Source organism: Phalacrocorax carbo, chromosome 9, assembly GCF_963921805.1.
Source record: "Phalacrocorax carbo chromosome 9, bPhaCar2.1, whole genome shotgun sequence".
Lineage (NCBI taxonomy): Eukaryota > Metazoa > Chordata > Aves > Suliformes > Phalacrocoracidae > Phalacrocorax > Phalacrocorax carbo.
The window spans coordinates 11,425,121-11,444,999 of NC_087521.1; the positions used below are offsets into that span (position 1 = coordinate 11,425,121).

The 19,879-nt window shown below is 38.6% G+C and overlaps 1 protein-coding gene across 14 annotated transcripts in view; it reads left to right on the forward strand.

The window, feature by feature from the left end:
* Window positions 1-19,879, forward strand: part of MIPOL1 (mirror-image polydactyly 1) — a 202,072-nt gene that overhangs the window by 157,360 nt on the left and 24,833 nt on the right. For 13 of the 14 annotated variants that reach the window (XM_064460309.1, XM_064460298.1, XM_064460299.1 and 10 more), the window contains one exon: window positions 18,272-18,502. In XM_064460309.1, the coding sequence (XP_064316379.1) occupies window positions 18,272-18,502 (231 nt within the window). Of the gene's footprint in view, window positions 1-10,014; window positions 10,751-18,271; window positions 18,503-19,879 lie in introns of those variants that run through there. The other variant, XM_064460296.1, reaches the window with a different exon arrangement.

Genomic DNA, 19,879 nt, shown 5'->3' on the forward strand with positions numbered 1-19,879 from the left:
CATTGCATAATGATGTATTACTCATCTGGTATGGGTAATTGTTCCAGCATAGGTGTGAAGGCTGTCGGTTTTAGAGAGGGTAGGAACTGACTTGGAAGCTTCAGCCACAGTTTTCCAGTGAAGAAGTGGGCCTGCTGGGATTTGCACAATTCTGAACCTCTCAAATATTTGAGTAAAATGTAACATATTAGTAATAGTTTGCTTTTCTAAGCTGTAGTTCATATGGTCATGACAGGAAGGAGAACTAGCACAGGGCACTTGGGTTTTTTCCTAACACCACCAGGAAAGCATGTAAGCAGCGGTACAGAGCTGCTGTCTCACTAGCAGAGAAGATTTTCTGGCTGTGAGTTTGGAAGGAAAAGCCACAGGAGAGGGAGGGAGTTATGCTGAGTGAATCATCAGTGGTATATTTTCCTTGACATCAAGGTGAGTTTAAAGAAGCTCTTCCCCTACCTGAGCCACTTCATGTTTTGTTTTTGTCTTCTTCTTTCTTAATCTGTGCTGTATCAGTTATACAGATTAGAGCATGGCCACCCACAAATGTTTTCATGAGCAACACAGAAGTGCTGTCTTTCTTTCTTTCTTTCTTCTTTCTTTCTTTCTTTCTTTCTTTCTTTCTTTCTTTTCTTTCTTTCTTTCTTTCTTTCTTTCTTTCTTTCTTTCTTTCTTTCTTTCTTTCTTTCTTTCTTTCTTTCTTTCTTTCTTTCTTTCTTTCTTTCTTTCTTTCTTTCTTTCTTTCTTTCTTTTCTTTCTTTCTTTCTTTTCTTTCTTTCTTTCTTTCTTCTTTCTTTCTTTCTTTCTTTCTTTCTTTCTTTCTTCTTTCTTTCTTTCTTTCTTTCTTTCTTTCTTTCTTTCTTTCTTTCTTTCTTTCTTTCTTTCTTTCTTTCTTTCTTTCTTTCTTTCCTTTCTTTCTTTCTTCCTTCCTTCCTTCTTTCTCTTCTTTCTTTCTTTCTTTCTTTCTTTCTTTCTTTCTTTCTTTCTTTCTTTCTTTCTTTCTTTCTTTCTTTCTTTCTTTCTTTCTTTCTTTCTTTCTTTCTTCTTTCTTTCTTTCTTTCTTTCCTTCTTTCTTTCTTTCCTTCTTTCTTTCTTTCCTTCTTTCTTTCTTTCTTTCCTTCTTTCTTTCTTTCTTTCTTTCCTTCTTTCCTTCTTTCTTTCTTTCTTTCCTTCTTTCTTTCCTTCTTTCTTTCCTTCTTTCTTTCTTTCTTTCTTATTCTTCACACTGCTGGCTAGCCACAATTAGTATGAAGGCTACTGAATTGAAAAATACAATATTGCAGTGTGTGGTAGTAAAATTTTCTTCTGGTGACTGGAGACTAGCATCCTGAGTGAGTAAAAGGGCCAAAAATCAGATCTCAGAAGGAAGAGAAACCTGCAAGTTCTGTAGACTCAGGGTTGAACCCACTGAGGTTGCTGATGATTGGAGCAAATATAAAGCCATGGTCTGCCACACTGAATCCACCGCTGTGTGCCTCCTGTCATCAAGAGAGCTATTTTTATGCAGTTCTTTCTGCTTTCTTAAAGCTGCTGCTTTCATTTTTGAGAGAAATTTCTTGGCTCTGACAATTTAAATATTTTTGTTTCATGCTCGACATCATTGTTGCTTCCAAACTTTCAGGGTTAATAGCACGTGCCTGTACCATTCAGTAGACACCAAGACAAAAACACTGATCACCACAAAATAAGCTATGAAATGCCCAAATTGTTTCAAGATTTAGAGTAGGAAATAATTATGGCAATTATGTAAAATTTATTCATAAATGTTGACATTACAAAAGCTGTAACTGCAAGGAATCTCACTCTTTTCAGTTCAGTGAGTCAATCTCTTCAATTCAGTTCAAATGAGATTTCAAAATCGAAATTTCAATTCTTGAATTGAAATCAATTCAATTCATTCATCAATGAATGTATGACCATCGAATCAAAAATTCAATCACATTTTTAAATGTAAATTTGTATTCACTGCTGGCCAGACTAGACTTGTATGTGAAAACTGTATCTGCCCAAAAGCCAATGGCCTAACTATAAATACAGTAGTTTATTTGGGATTTGTTTGCTTGTCTTCTGTATCTTTTTTTTTTTTTAAACAAAGTAGGAAACCAGTGGAAGAAAAAGAAAGAGTGCTCATTTGTCTTTTGTATTATTTATTTGTTATATATTTATTTTGTTAGTAATTCTGGTGCTTGCAGCAGGAAAAAAATTTATTTCATTTATCTATTCTTTTAAAATAACATAGTAAGTAAGAAATGTTGGGTAGGAACAGTGAAGTCACAGTTGGATATTACTGTTACAAGATAGGAGATGACAATGGTATCTCTTTAGTGTATCTGTTATCTGTAGTGTCATTAAACCTAATGATGTGCTAAATAGAAAAGCATCCTTATCACATCGCAAGACCTTGAATTGTCTCAAAGTTGCCATGCCTCGGGGTTCCCTTTGGCTTTCGGAAAGGCTTTGGAGTCAGAAGAAGCTACAGTTCAGAGTGCATTTATGCGATCAAAGCTCTTTAGACAGATGGCTGCTAGCACTCCAAAATTATTAAAATATGTTCCAAGCAACATCAGTCTGTGGGCTTGGGGACCCAACCTTTCATTAGTCAATAAAGGGTCTTGAGTTCTTGAAAATGAAATCTTTAAAAGCTAATAAGGCTGCTGGTTTGCTCTGAGCTGTTTCTTTGGATTTGCAGTTGTGGATTGGACTTGGGCCAGTATCTGTCCAATAATATGAAGCCTTAAGGAAAAAAAATCTGGTTACAAGAGGCCTCCCAGCAGATCTGCCTGTTAAACAGTGTGGCCAAAATTTTCAGTCTTGCATACATTAGTTTAGGCACCTGAGTTTGCACTTAGGGAGCTGGGAAGGGATCTGCAAATGCCCCTTTGGAAAGCCAGTCACTCGCTGGAGTATAGTCTAAGTATAGGCACCAAAGCTTGATCATTTTGACCTGTTCCTTTTTATTTTTAAATCCTTATGGGTTGACCCAGGAGCATCTCTAAAATACTTTCAGGGAACCATACCAAGATCAGTAAGCAAGTTTTCCAGAGCTTTTATAAATCCGTAATATACCTACAGTGTTCCCAAGTGTCATCAGTGCTTGCTAAAAAATAATGTGCCGTAGTATAATTTGGTACTACAGCGCAGTTGGGTTTATTCTCTTGTCTACACCTGCTTTGTGAAAGACAGCAACTGGCGGCTTGTGCAAATGTGAAGTGTCTATAACCTCTGCATGTCTGTGTGAGGGAAGCAGCAATAAATGTCTGTTTAATAAGATCCAAGCCTTCTGTTTCTTTTTTTTTTCTCTGACAAAGGAGAAACTGCTCTCACAATTTGTAAACTTCTGAACTTGAAGTGTTCTTGCCCCATAGACTCTTTCCCCACAAGTCTCAAAATCTGAATATAAGTAAATTCTCTCAAAAATGCCTCAAGGTTTAGCCCACTGCTGGCTAAAAGAAAATGTATTTTAAAACACATGAGAGTTTTGACATACACCAACAGAAGCAAAGCATGTCATGGTGATCCCATTAGCTCAGTGTGATCTCATTAGCCAAATTGTTCAGCCTGTCTTCTTTCACCTTGGGAACAGCTTTCTCATTCCTTTTGTCAGGACTTGATGGGGCCGGCAACTGAAGTTCTTCCCCCTCCCACACCATAGTTTCTCGGAGAATGTTGTACTCCATTTCTCTTTCCCATAGGCTCCCTCTGAAGGTTTGCCTGTGCTCCAGTTTGAACAACCAGAGAATTTTATTCATCATAAACATAGGCAAGGTGTTAGTGTCTTTCAATAGATGTATATCAGATTCTGAGTTCTGATTTTTTGGCGAGCTGACTTTTGTTTTTGTTTGTTGTAAAATGTCTGGTTTGTGTGTCCCAAAGCTTTTTGTCCACCACCTAAACAGTCCTGTCATCTACTCTGCTCTTACAAATGACTTCTGAACTGGGTCCCATTCTCCCTAGCTCTAGGCATATAGCTCTAGGCATAAGTTTTTTAAAACCTGTGCCTAGAAAAACAGAGAAAACCGTTTTTCAAATTCCTGTGAACTAATATTTTTCCTCAGACAAATCTAAGACCTCATTTTTCCCAGAGTAGGCCACACAAGACAAAGGTCTACACTAAAAGTTCAGGATGTAGTGAACATACCTGTTTCCCTTGGTGTCTCCATTTCTGGAGTTCCTTATGAACAGATATATTTACCTTGGACTTGAGAGTTCTCCCATTGATCTAAGTGTGTTCTGAAGTGGGCCTGTTACTGTATCTCTATTACTGTTCTGCCTCCTAAAATTTATGAAGTTGACCAGTTGACCTAAATGAATCAAACTTCAAGGTAGGGAGATCCACAAAGCCTTCATCAAAGTGTTACAATTTTAAGGCTCGATAGATCATGAAGAACTAGCACTAGGAAAGGAAGCTAAGAACAGATTCTCGGTGTCTTGGGAGCAGACAGAATTTTTCTCCTTAGAAATTATGTCTCTCTTTATATCTCCTAAGGTACCAGACTTCATATTAATCACAATTCCCTCTACTCCAGAGAATCACATAAACCCTTTTATTAAACAAGCCAGCATCCTACATAGCCTGTGTCACTTCTTTTTTGGATCATTTTTCTGTGCTCTGCGGAAGCTCATTTCCAGCGATACCGTGTAACAAGAAAGTGCTGCTGAATGCTCCGTCCGTATACTCAGGTCTGAGGTTTCCAGAGAACTGAGCAGGATGAGAGTCTGGAGAAATGGATGATTTTTACATGCTGCTGAAGTGCTTGGGGACCTCCTGCTTTGAATATTCTGATTTGTCATTGTTTTAATCTGGAGTTGCAATTCCCTGAAACTTGTAAGCACCAGGTTCTAAAGGTCTCCATTTGGGGAGTGGAAATGAAGGGCCTCTTTTGGAATGTTTTTTCTTTGCCTCTCAATTCCCCTAGCTGTAAGATATGAAGAGTGCTACTCATGCATTTTTTGGAAAAGACACTGATTTCAGTTTTTGTTATTAGATTTTGCTAAGTGTTAAGTGGGGTAAGTAAAAATTTTTTTTATCACAGTAGCTATTGTATTGCAGCAGTCCTTCTGAAATGCAAGCACAGAACTGCCTTTCCGAGACAAACCATACACTGTGAGTGCCCCATTAATACATTTAATGTTTAATGACCAACTCTTTATCCCACTTCCACTAAATTACTGTAAAGTTACTATTCCAAGGAGAGAAAGTAGCTTTTTATTCTGGAGAAGACTGTGGCATTCATCACTTTGAGTGAGACCATAATCTCAAACAGTTCATAATATTTCCTCCGCTAAAAGGCAGCAAGAATTTGGAAACTTTAGAATAAGGGTGAGGCTGCAAGAGAGAAGAAAGTATCTGCTCTCCAGGTAGGTGAGTCCAGTTGTTGTCTTAGTTCAGGTTTGGGGTGTAGTTTTTGTCAAAATAATGAAAATATATATATATATATATATATACACACACACACACCCCTTTGTTGTAGAAATGTCACAGAGTTCCTTCTTTCTGTTTGTAGCACTGCAGGTCTTTATGACTGGGGGGAAAAAACTGGTTTAGTGAAGGAGGTGTTGAGCCTGCCAAAGTTGATGGAGGTGAATTTGGATAGCCACGTAGTGTGGGACAGCTAGGCAGGAACAGAGAAGAATGTAAAATTAGTAGATTGCTTCAGATTTATGCTTGCCAGAACAAAACAGGTAAATTGTTTGTGAGTTTAAAGACCCTGAGTTTGAAGACTTAAGTAATGACATGCCTTTATAAAAATCCAAGAAGATGTTGGTATAATGATATTTCTTTTGAACATTTAGCTGGAGGAAGGTTACAAGAATGTTGAACACTTAAAAATTATTTTTACTCAACTAATGCTTCCATAATGGACGTTAATACTGTTGACATTACTCATGGATTGAATGCAAGCAATTTAGACAATAGATAGTATCAGGTGCTAATAGATCAAATGTAATTACTCTTGATGAAATAATTTCACACACTTTAGCAAAATCGTTTCAATTATTCACTGTAAAAGAAACCACTGAGCAGAAGTGAAAATACTAAGCTTTCTCCTCTAGGGGCATTGTATGCATTTCTGAGTCATATTTTTTTCTTCATAGCAACCTTTCCTCTATAACAGCTTCCAGTGCAAGTTATTACAATTCTTTTTGCATAAGATAGGTCATGTGAAGTTCAGCTGTAGGTGGGGCCACTGTGGTAGTTTGGGGGACAGTCTTAATAGATCCGTTTCAATTAATTAAGTCATGCATTTTTTTATTAACAAAACCTGTATGTCAGGTTTAGCCAGCTGGGAACCATTCTTATGGTTGTTATCTTTGTCAGAAGGAATATTGTGAAAATAAGGAATTACTGTACACGCTTTAACTCCTGATTAAACAGAGGAATGACATCCGCTCACCCACTGTCCATGAAAAAATAACTTAGGGGCAAATCATAGGCTTGATTCATAGGTTTGATCTTACATATCTCATTAAGGTAAAAACTCTGTACATCGCATTCAAAATTTACCCTGAAGCATTTGTGTCACACCTATCCCATGGTCATTGAGGTAAGCAAGTTAAGGACAAAATTGCAAATATCTAGATTACTTATTTTTTTCTTTTTACTCTTGAAGGAACTACTTCTTCTTGCCCCTCTTTTTGGATGTATTAAGCAATCTTTTCTTGCATTCTTTCTCTTCCGGTGTTCCATTCCCAGAGATCAGGAGGAAGCAGTAAGATGTCCAGGAAGTGTTTAGTTGTACCAGACACCCAGAACAGTGTAGAGCACCTGCTAATGGCCACAGACTTTAGCTTCTTGATACAAATAAATTCAAGGCATTCTTTACTAGGCTTTCTCCTGGTCCTCAGCAGGAAATGCGCTGATGACTTTCACTATCATTAAAGAAGATTGAACTGAGAGGAGGTTTCACCAAAGAGGAAGGAGGAGTGCTGTGAATTTTTCTCTCACCCAAAGGAGTGGGAGGAAGGATGGGTAACAAGGTTCATATTATCTGATTTATTTTTCTTTTGCTTCTGAGCTATGCAGGATCTTAATGTTATCCAGGCCCACCTAACATCACATTCTGTTTGTTTCAATCTTATTCTGTGAAAGGGAATTATACAGAGGCTAGATTTCCATCCGAAGGTCTTTGATGGAGATACAGAAATGCTTATTCTTCTGTTTAGCTCTTCTTCACTACTGTCTTCACTAAGAGAGTCATATATTATCATACTTCTACAGTTGGGACAGTAGAACAAGGACCATCATGATGTAGGAACTCAGTTTTCCATCTTAAGCAAAATTACTGTTCCCTATTGGAGGAGAGTATAATATCGGTTGAATGTGTGTAAGAACAGTAGGAAGTATTCATTTTAATTATCTTGTCTGTCCAAAAAACGAATAAGGAATTGAACAGTGTTGAATTCAGTGTTGACTAGATTTCACATGAGTTTTCATAGTCATTCAGTTTCCTTGTTAGGTCCTGAGAAAATCTTTTTTTTCGTTCAGTGAAACCAATACATTTCCTGCTATAGTATTTCACTTTTATCTGCTGGTTATGGAGAAATTATATGCTGGTAAAAAGAAAAAGCTGCAGTTTTTTCTGTGAACTCCTGCTTCATGAAGTTAAAACTGTTTTTTTCCTCTTCACTCAGGTTAAATTAAAGTGCACAATAATATTACTCTTCTACAGATTTTATTTCAGTAGCCCAGTGGTCAAAACCCATGACTGTAAAAGAAGAGGGAGGTGAGGGAAGCTGATTTAAAAGCTTTAGGATACAGAAATCAGTTCAGCATCAGTTTTCAGCCACTTTCCAACCACTACATTGTGGAGCACTCTCTTCACTGGTTTTTCTCCAGCAGCCACCAGTCTAATCTCTCACTTCTCAAGAGGTATGCGAGTTCTGTGATTCAGCTTCCAGTCAGTGGGCCATGTCCAGCTGATGGCCCCTTTTGCCTGGGAGGAAGCAACAAACATCTTCTCAAGTAACAAGGATCTTGGGCTCACAACAGCTCGACAAAGCACAGGAGGCTGCCATTGCTGCCTGCACCCCATAGTGGCAATGGTGGCTGTACCTGCAACAGGGAGGCAGAAACTGCCTCCTTGTGAGAAACTGTGGTGTTTTTTCCATAAAGTTCCCAAACCTGGATCTATCTACTGAGGTTAACCAGGCTGATGTGCATTAGCAACACATGCATACTGTTAATTAGCTCTTTTGTATCTTCCCAAAAATAGTAATTTGCACTGAGACTTGAACCAAGATCAGGGCCTCAGGTTTCCAGCTGCAGCACATGTCAGTAATAAGAAGTAATCCTGGGCCCCCAAAGCTTAGAATTTAAGGAAGACAAAAAGCAAGGGAAATGCACTTTGCTCCCGGTCTCAGCATGGCAGGCTGAGGTTTGCATGTTGTGACTTGCTCAGTACCACACAGAAGACGTGAAATAGAAGAGGGAATTCAAGACAGAGCTCTGATCCCCAATCCACTAAATCATTCCCCCAGCACGTGTCCTTGTTTTGCGTTAAGGAGAATGGCCCAGACAAGTCTGCCCAGTTGCTTCAGTAAGCATTGGTACAATAGGGAAGCAGACTTCCCCTATATTAAATTTCCCAGGCGTTCCCTTTATCATTTAAGCCATCGTTTTAACTGCCTTCTTTCTTAGCGCTTAACTGTCCAAGGAGCTGTATGATTTATATGAATAAGGGTTTGGCAGCAGCAGCTAGGTAAGACATGGCTTACTGAGTAGCAATACTTTGCCATTGTGTCATTTACATGTCTTTCAGGAGGTGACTTGCTAAGTGTGTATCTGCATAGCAATGCCCAAACCAACCGCATTTTTGTGTGGAGGAAGCCATGATAGCTTTAAAGTAGACATTATGGGCATCTGTACCAGTCTGGAGGAAGGTTTCCAGACTGAGCACATGCAGTTGTCCTAGTGACTCACCTGGCACTAAAGAGTGGCACGTTTTGCTGTGCACAGTATCAAGAAAGTGGGCAAGCCATGTGCTAGGCACACTCACCTAGAGTTCATCAGTGTACCTCACTTCTTGGCACATTGGTGACCACAGCTGGGCATGTGCTGGAGCACAGAACACCTTGTTTGCCTTTGGTCAGAGTTCCTTAACATTTTTCAGTAACACCTTTGAGAAAAATCAGACAAAACTGTTCAAATGCTCTCTGTTTTAGTTTCCTGGGACAGGGGGAAGTATCCTCAAATTATGTAACATGGTGTTTTTGAAATTCTTTTTAAAAGTCATTCAGAGATTTTTAACCAGCTGAATCGTTCAGCAAGAAAAGAACAACAAAGGGGCAGAGCCCCATGTGAATTCCCTTCACAGGTCAGTCACACTGAGGGTTTCTAGCTTTAGTGCTACTCAGCTCATCCATGAGATCATCCCTCTCTCAAATTCCATATGTATTTGGTTATTCCATCTTTGAATCACGTTTCCATTCTTTGTATTTCTTTTAATTGCCTTCTCCTGGAGAGACTCTTGTCTTCCATCTACTCAGCTGGATGTTCCTGGCCATGCTTGGAAGGCAGGGCTGGCTTCCAGCCCTGGGTCCAAGGCAGCTTCGTCTCTTGCTTTTCTGGTTCAGTGGGGGAGTTAAGCCAAGCGATCACAATAGCAAATCAGGACAGCCATAAAATTCACGATCATGTCTGATTTATAAAGATAACATTGTCTTAAGTATAAGATATTTTCTGAAATTATTAGTAACAGACTTTCTTCAGCTGGTCATTCCTCAATGGTGCCATGCGCTTTACTGCTTGATTGATTTATATGCCTTCATGATTTTAATTAACACTGTTTTCATCATAGCCAATTACTAGTGTTTTGAAAACTCCAGGCTGTTCAGTTTATCTATGTCAGTGTTTGGGAATTATTCTCATGCTCTTTATTTTCAAAATCTCTTGAATGGCACCAAAAGCACTAAAGAGGCCATTTAAACACTGGGGAAAAAAATAATGCTTATACTTCTGGGAAAACATTTATGGTGATTCACATTTTGGAAACTGAAACACTATCAATGTTTTATTCCCAGATTATTTTCCAAGAAAAAGCTTGGATCCACTGCTGAATCAGTTTCTTCAAAATACTTAGCCTCATACTGAAGTTGAATCATGCAGAGAAGGCTGGAATGCTGTGCTGGGGGAGGAGGTCAGGAGACTCCTTCATCCTCCATCCTGTGATATTAGCACAGAGGCATGGAATAAGCCTATCTCAGTCTCTGAGGTGATGTTTGGATCCTACCTGGCTGTAGCAGAGGGTACACATGCTAGATGTTAAAGTGGTTTTCTGTTTAGTTATCTAGACAAGCTGCTTTGCATAGAAAAATATAAAATGGAAAAACGCTTAATAAAACTCATTAGCTGAGAATATACCCACTTGAAGATGGGAATATTTACTGTATGGGAACAAAAAGTCTCTGGATCTGTTTTAGAGTTTGTTTTTTTTCTGTGGTGAAGAGAGGCTAAAAATCCTACGCCACCTTGATGTGAGTGAGAGTTAAGAATTTTACAGAAACTGAAGCCCTGTAAGAATATCTCAAATGTGCACTTGTATAACTGGTTTTGAGCGAGTCTGGCACAGTATTTACTACTACAGTATAAAGGGCTGGGTTCCTTGATGTATATTTCTAGTTGGCATTTTATCAAGGAAATAAAGTCTGATTTTTCTTTATTTTGTGACATGTGGATTGAAACTACATTTTCTCTGTCCAAAGCCTTGATTTAAAAGCATTAGATCATTAAAGTAAGTGCTTTTGCATAGGACTAAAATTGTAACTGAACAAATCATTTATGCAGAGAGAAGCAAGATAAAGTTTCTTTCAAGAGTTCTTTAACATATCAGATTGATAAGAGTCAAAACACCTTTACTGCCATTAAATATTTACCAAGACTTGGCTTTTGGAAGAGGGGCAGTTCAGTGCAGTGTGTTTGGCTCCATGCAATGCTATTGATTAGCTATCAGAAGGACATAGTTAATGGGTAACTGGAGGTATTACAGAGCGCTCCACATTCTTGTCAAGTCTTTTCTCTGAAGATGACCTAAAATAAAGTCAGTTACAACTGGCGTTCACCCTGCAACAGATTGCACAAGCTCACCTACGGTATGAACAAAAGGTTCACAAGAATCAGTTGACCAGGGCTTAAGCAATCCTTTCTAGTAGTTGTTGTCATCACTGGTGGACTTTAGAATGGCACATGTTTACATTTAATTAGAAAGACCACACAGTTTACATCGCACAGTAGCTATCAGTATTGAATCAGAATTGATTTCCGCTCTCTTTCTCAAATGACTGTTTCCTTCAGACTAATTAAAAAAAGGCACATAACAAAATGACTCATATAAATTTTAAAGCAAAGTAAACACTATTCCCTAGAGACAAAAATAAAAGTCAACAGCACTTAGTCATTACATTGAGCTTGTTCTCTGGTGATTCTGATGCCTGCATTATGAAATATATCAGTACTATCAGATTTATATTATATGGATGTATGTATGGATGTATATATGAAGGTACCCCTTTGCACTGAGGGAACACTTCACTGACTGTTTCAGTCTGCAGGGTCAGGATTCTTATTTGTTTCATCTGAATTGTTGTAGTTTATCTAATACAAGAGGTGATTCACTAGTATTGCTATATTTTGCAGAAGGTTTTTGTTAATTTCAAATAAAATTCTTTGTGTGTAGGCCACTCATGTAAAATGGAAGTCAGAAGCCGTTATCCTTACCAGTGAGATGCTGCAAAGAAAACTAAAGGCATGAACCAAATTAGCCTTAATTTCATGCATTATTTCCAACAAAGAAATGTCTATTAGTTTTGTTAGTTATGCAGGCTAATCTAAATTCAAACTACAGTGACAGGATACATCATTTGAGGCTCCTAGCAGAAATGCCTGACCCTTGAATATGTACATTCTTTGTCATTAGGCAAGTTTTCCATGGCTGGCATTTTGAAGAGTAAAGGTTCAAGCCAGTGATTTGCTGTCTACTGTCAGGTCCACGGGAGCTGAAGGGGTTGCATTCCAGACCAGGTCGGTAGGTGGATATATGGAGCTGTAGGAGCTGATCCTGAAACACATGCTGAGAAGGCCTGATATTCATTTATGCCATAATACCCTGGTTTCCATGTAAGAGTCAATGGTCAGAATGAGTTTAGCTTTGAGGAAAAAGGTGCACAGTTCTTAAAACTGATGTTGCCGAAAGTGTACTCAAAGTATAAAAAATAAACTGCTATGACCTTTAAGACAAGATCCTCCGTCTCTTTTCCACCAAGTTTGTGTTTCTGCAAATCCCTGACATAGGCAATTTCCCAGCTGGCCTGAAGCCAGAGTCGCTGGCTCTACACCACCCACGTACACACCCCTTCAGTGATCCATGTCAACCAAGTGGCCTCCAGCAGCCGGCAGAGAGGCACAGGGGCTGCCAGTTCAGCCTGGGGATGGGGAAGGTGAAAATACCTCTTGTCTTAGAGCTGGCTGCGCCCCTCCTCCCTGTTTGCTGCCCGCAGCTGAGCCAGGATCTGCTCTGCCCCAGCCTCGCACTTCCCAGGGAAAGCAGACAGGGTTTTGTGACACATGGTAAAATGTAGAGTTGCTGGCACCATCTTAAACATCCTTTATATTCAAATACTCTTGATGACTTGATGCCAGACTGTCTTTGATTAATGGATAAGGTTCCCTCTGTATTTGCAGTGTTACCTAAACAATTACTGTAGGGAATAACTACAGTATTACAAATACTAAGTTAAAGTTATTTTGTCAACTAAAGCCATTGGCAAATATTTAAGAATGGCCAAAGCATATGAACTGGCAATAAAGAACAGATACAAGATAGCAAAATTCTTACTTGTAACTTCTAGAATGATAAAGTAAACACTGTGCAAAATAAAACTATTTTTTAAATTTCAGATTAATTTTACTTAGTTAGAAGCAAGCCTTCGAGGCTGGGTAGTTGCACTCTGAATGCTTAGGCTACAACACACTAATACAGCCAATATCCTGTCAAAATACAACAGGAACATTTTAAGGCAAGTTGGGTTTTAGGAATAACATGTAGTCTAGTAAAACTGGGAAGAGTAGCCACAATAGTTGCTGTTGTATTGAAAACACAGTCCCCTAATTCCTGGAAGAAATTTGAGAGCAATTAACACAGGTACATTGTGGAACCGTGAAGGTGTGTAATTAATGTTAACATGTATCAAGTAATAGGATTAAAGCATAAAACCTACAGTAGTCTCTTCTGTAAACTCAGATGTACTGTATCTGAGTGTTGATGTATGTATGAAAAAAGCTAATGCTAAGTTATCATCTTCCAGACTCTAATTAATCTATTAGAGATAACAGAGACCCCAGCTCTAGGTGCATCATGTGCTCAGGAAATTCAGGTGCATTTCTGCGGATCTAGCTGAAGAGGATACTTCCACAGCTGTAAAAATCTCAAAAACACTTCCTTCTACCCATCGCGTCATGTATGTTTTGCTCTGTTTCAACTGAACATTATTCCTCCAGAAACCACTTTTGTAGGGGTCCTGGACCATTTGGTGGTGTGGTGAACATGAGGAATGATAGGTGGTGCCAGATGCCGTGTGTGTATCATTGTCATGTGAGGCTGTGCTATCTGAGCAATTTGCCCAGTGGCTGCATGAAGTGAACCGGAGACATTTGATTACTGTGCAACTCCATAAATTAAAGGTTTGTAATGGAGCTACGGTTTCTGATTATTTCATGTTAAGAACATGTCTCAGCCGTCCTTCAAGAAAAACTCGGATGATTAAATCACATGCCCTGTGTCCTCACTGCCTCTCCCAAGCTAGTCACAGGGGAATGGTGTGGGTACTGCAGTTGTCCTGGAGAGTGAAAATGAAGCCCAAAAGAAAATGTTTGCTGCTTGGCATCATCATAAGACCGTCTGGGTTTAGTTTTGTCCTAAATTCAGACAGTGCTGCATCTAACAGCTCTTTCAGCAGTGATGGGTCTCTTCAGTAGTGAAGCTTAGAGCACCTTGCAAAGATAGTATTGTGATTGTTCTTTCTTAAAGATGAGGAGGCTGAGGCTGAAGGAGGAAAAATGTGTTTGTTAGTGCCCTTTAATTTGTATGCATTGAAAAATGGAAGTTCTAGATTGATGATAGTCATTTCAAGTTTTCACTGTAGATAATGAACCTGTGCTTGAATCATCTAGTGTCCAGCCTGTTTGTACCCTTGTACATGTTGCAGGTTTCTCTAGATCGTTTCAGAAGAAAGGCTGAAACTCAACCTACTGCTCACAGTGGATCCCTTTTGACATGTAATTGTGTTCGGAAAGTATGGACATGCATGATCAGTTCTAATCTGTCAACATGTTACCATGTAAAACCCTGAGGTTATATCCTCAGCCACCACAGAGAAGAAAATCAGTGGTGGCTCTGTTCAACAAGTGCTTATCATTGGGTGTGGTGAGAGAGTATAAAGAGGATGCCTGAGCTCATCTTAGACTAAGAATGCGTGGGTACACCACACACAAGAGAGCGACACTCTGTGATGGACCATGACAGTGCAAAGAACATACTCTGGTTATGCACAACATGCACTACTGTTATTACATGGTCTATGGCATGTGCGCCACAGATACTAACACAGCTGCTGCCTTTGGTTAAATTAGTGAGAGATGTTTGGGTAGTTGTACTGAAGAGAAAACAGAGTCCTCTTAACTCATGTAATTGCAGATGAAGGAAGGCTAGTAAAATATTTGTCTATGGTAGGGCAATGCCATCTAGTTACCAGCCTGCCAGCTGTCAGGCTCCTGACGCACATGTAATGAAAACTTGACCATTTTATATCCTCTGCTTTACAGCAAAATGTCAAAGTCCTTCTAGGTCTTATGGGCTTTTTTTAAAATGTCTTACTGCAGTGTTTCCTAAGAGCACCTTTGAGGTAGTATTTCCAAGGTATCAATGCTGCCTAGCCCTTTAGTGCACTCACCGGTATGAAGGGACCCTCTTCAAAGCCATCCTGAGTGCAGGCTGAGGTCTGAAAGGTCTCCAGAACTTGAGTGTCAGAAACATTTGTGGTGAAAGCCAAGGTCAGACCTCCATGCCTTTGGGAACGTTGGCTATGTTTATCACTGGGGTGGGGGAGGAGGGAGAGGACGGTTAGGGAATGTTTGTTTTTTGCTGTTTTTTTTTTTTCTTCCTTTAGGTAGAGGGTTTCTCTATGTTGTTCAGTAATTGCTTCAGGTGGAAAATCATTTCCCACCTTGCAGTAAAAGTATGCCTGGCAAGGAGAGAAGTGTTATAAGAGCAGCACTTCATACAGTTGATTTTCAGCCAAAGTCAAGTCCCCCTGGGAGCAGTTACAACTGGTGAAATTTTTCAGCAAGCTTGAAGCTACTCTGGCTTTGGGGGCTGACAAGACCTCTTGCTATCTGCAGGAGCTGCATAAGTGACATCATCACATGTCACTTTTTCTTCTGCCTGGACACAGTTAAGGTGGGCCCTTGAAGCTCTCAGACCCAAGCTGGAGCAAGAAAGGAGCCATGCTGCCACAGTCAAGCAAAAGGCGTACTCTAAAGAACATGTGAATTACCTAAAGCAAGGAACTGTTTGAATGCATCTGTGACCCATTTTTCAGGCCTAGAACTCCCATTTATTTTTCATTTACAGCATCAATATTCTCTGAAGAAATAATCTTTGGGACATTAACAAACGAATTTCAAATTAGCAAGTATCAAAAGGGACTAAATAGAAGTATTTTAGCAAAGCACATATTGATGGAAATCTGGCAATTGCATGCTTTTGAAAAAAAAATTAAAATATCTATCAACCATAGTGCCTTTATCTGGAGGAATCACACTGGCTACGAAATATATACATGTCAGAATCTACTGATCGCTCAGATGCAATCATTATGAGTTAAAACATGTAATAGTGTATTACATACTGTATTGTTCATGACCAGTCTTTGAGAAGTAGCCCAGCTGTAGCCGCACAAGGCCAGTATTTTAGAATCTAAATAAATTACTATATTTTTCATTTGTTCTGGAAAAAAAAAAAAAGCCTCAGCTGGTGTGAACAAGTTAGAATATTTAGGCTATGCTCTTTTTTTATTTTTTCTAACCAGGGACCCATATATTCACTGAACGGTTTAACTTCTGATCTGTCTTTTTATTCTTTTAATCTTCAGCCAGGTGTTTAAGAAGTGGGCAGCAATGGTATTTTGGTAACCTGATTTCAGCATTATTTGCTTGCCTTTGTATTTTTCCATGGTGATCAATTCCTAACCATAGTGGAACTTCAGTTAGTAAATTTTATATGCAACTGTTAAAGTAATTTTATTTTTAATGACTCTGTTCTAGGGATTTTAATGTCCCTTTATAAATATTTATATTTTCAATATGTCTTCATTTAATTGAAAAGCTTCTTCACATTATTTTCAGACAACTGCAGGTAGTAGGCGTAATGACATATCAACACTCTGACCTTTTAGCTTCTGGATTTCTATTAGTTCATCCACATTTTGCTTGTCCATGTATATTATATTTTAGTATGTATATGATTTTATTCTATGGGCTGTTGGAATGAAGGGTGTTTTCCATACAAACACTTAATAAACTGGAAAGGAAGAAAATATGCTATTGCATACTAGCAGCTGTCATGCAGACTGTCTCTTGAGTATTGTAATCAGTGTGCAATGCTACTAGAAATCCACACTGAAATAATGTTTCATATTCAGGAGGGTGGTCTGGAGTCATATTCATCAATACAGCAACAGCCTCTGATATTCATTAAGTTGTTTTGAAATTACTTCAATTATTTAACTAAAACCGCCACTCATTACGATATCCTGTTGCCATCACTTTTGTTATAATGTCTGCCATGAATTTCTTCTACTACCAGTGTCATTTTCTAGTGGTATAAAATTCACCAATGAATTATGGCTACGAAGAGATGGGAAGCAATCATTGCTAATTCCACAGAGAGCTTGCTGGTGCAGGCTCCTCCCCTAGTAATCAGCTATTAATGTAATTTCTACTATTGCCCCTTAATAACTCAAGCAGCTGGCTACCTGCTGATTCCGTGGGAAGTAATTCCGCAGTCAACAGGCTTCGCTGAGAGTTTTTTACCTGATACACCATCTTCTTTATTCTCCTTTTTTCAATTTCTTCTCATTGTTTATAGGTATTTATAGGAAATCTGTCTGCCTAATATCCTTCTTTTTGCTTATTTTCCACAGGTATTTTTAGCTGATCCAGGCGTATTTCTTTCTTTCAGCTTCAGGAATCTATTGCCTTAAGACCCTATTCAATTTCATTTTTAATTTCTGATGGCTCTTTGATTTGCCCAGAACTTTCTGGCACACAAATACAACACATGTAGTAGCGTATTCTGCTCTGTATAATGAAAGAGTATTATTTTTGTGCTCTATGATTTGGTATCTCTATGAATATACCTCAAAATCATGTATAAAACTGGATGGGTTGAATATACATCTGTGGTACTTCAGTGTGAAATAGATGGCAAACATGTCCACTTTTTGCCTGTGTGAAGCCAAAATAGTGGGTCAGAAAGGACCTTGCAAGAAATTATGGTGGAGGGCACTACAGATATCAAAATGTCCAATGATAAAACCCTGATGCTGGCAAGTTCCCTATCTCTGTCTGCTACAGAGAGGCTATGTACGACACAGTATATTCTAGTACAGGTGTTACTAGCTTATTTAAACTAGCATCAAGAAATATTTAAGTTTCCTCTCACAAAAACATTGACCAAAGACCGTCAGAACTGGTTAGCATGTGCAAATCATTCATCTTTCTAAGTAATGCTGCTGATGTAATGATTTTAATTTTTGCATTGTAGCATTTTTATTCCTTTCATTGTACTGAAAAATCTGCAATTTTGCAAATAAACCCCCATAGTTGGTGAGTCCCCTTGCTAGAAGAGAGTCCTGTGTAACACGAGTTATAACGCATCAGTAGTTTATCGTGATTAGTTCAACTTCATGTAGAATGCCAACAACTTTTCACTGCAGCTCAAAGGTGATCATGAACATGCTACAGCTGAAAAATACTGTCTTAATTTTTTGTTGAATAGGTTTTTGACATTTTAAAATTCTGATAGTTGTTATATATTTCTAGAAGAGCCTTGTGGAAACGAGATGTTCTTTTTGTTCTCTGTCATTTTTGAAATAAAACTTGTTTTGTTATTAGTGCATGTGGATCCATATATGAAAATATTAAAAATATGAATTAAACTGATATAGTATTCTTGCAGCTCAGCCTTATTAAGAAACTTAATAATGTGTGATTTTGTTTTCCCAGCTTATACAAATCTTTGTCTGAAGGAATGAGTCTGAAGGACCAGCTTAACTGTACTTCTGGTACTTCTGAGGGTGCACTGCAAGGCAGGGGGGATGTTGTGACCCTTACCTGTCACCAGATTGAAGATCTGGCAGCTCAGCTGCAGCAAGCCCGGTCAGAGCAAAAGGACACAGAACTGAAGCTCCAGACAGCCCTGGAGGCTTCACGGGAGGCCAATGAAAAAGTTCAGAAGTAAGTCACTTGCCTTCTTCCAAGAAAATTGTAGTTGAAAACCAAAAAAAATGTTGTTTCTTCTGGGATTTTGTCTATGACTGAACGTGTGGCAGTACTCAGAAAAGGTCTTTTAAAGCAATTCCTTCTTGTCACCCATTCAGCTCGTTACCTACTCAGTGTGAAGCTGATCATTCTAACAGTTTTGTAGTATTACGCAAGTCAGCGTGCCTGTCATTGCTGTTATGGAAACTGCTTTCTACAAGCGCAAGTCACAGAGAAAGTGTTTCTGTCTCCTATGAATGGTTTTCACTGTCTTTTTACCCTGTGGCAATCCTATGGCAACAGAGTATTTGCCTTTACAATTGCATGGTAGAATATTAAGGTTCTCATTTTTGGTCTGTTACACATCTGGCGGGTTTCATGCCATGGTAAATGCTGATGGGGTTGTTGAGGGGTGGCTTCAAAATCTCACTGAAACCAACAGGAAGTCTCTGAGTCACTGAACAGGGATTGTATTCTCTTTCCCATCATAAGATTCCCTGTTGAAAGGTTACTGAACTCCAAAACCTGAAGTTCATATCTACTAAGTCCTCACTCTCACATTTGTTATTACTAGCACATAAGCCTTTGAAAGTCTGATTACTGGGACATAGGCAAATGTGTAGGCAGAGCCTCTTCACAGTCTGGCACTTCTCATCTCTGCCTTACATTCATCAGCTGCAAAATACCCCTCTCTCACCCTTCCAAGGTGGTCGACGCTGAACTGATGCAAATTTTCCCTTCTGTCCATATTTGTCTTCAACTTTAATGTCTGCGGCATGTTTCCAGAATAGCCAGAAATTAGCTTATAATATATTGCAAGGACCTAACAAGAGTTCGTGTTAAAAAAAATACGTGCTGAGTTATCCTATTAAATAAAGACATTATATTTTTATATTTTTTATTTATTTGTAGCTACATAAAATATAGTTAAGATAGATAGATATGAAAATACATCTCGTCAGTCATGTCTCTAAAATCTCCAGTGGTTGACTGAGAATCATTCAAATCTTTATTCCGAACACTTAGATATGTTTGAAACTTCAGCAGGTGCGTGCTTGATAAAAACAAACCTATGAAAAATAATTACAGCACGTTAAAGAGAATATTGCCTAAACCTTTCTGTACATTGTTTAAAGTTGTTCTTTCATTTCATTTTATTTATAAACATTTATTAGCCACAGATATTTAAATGAAGGTGGGTTTTTTTGGTTTTTTGTTTTGGTTTTTTTTTAGTGAAACAGTCTTTTATAATCCCGTGTAACCAGGGTGGCTAGAGCAGAAGCGCAGCCACAACCTGAATTAAAGTGGTTGTGGTGCACTGTTATAGCGAAAAGAATTTACACAATTTAACAT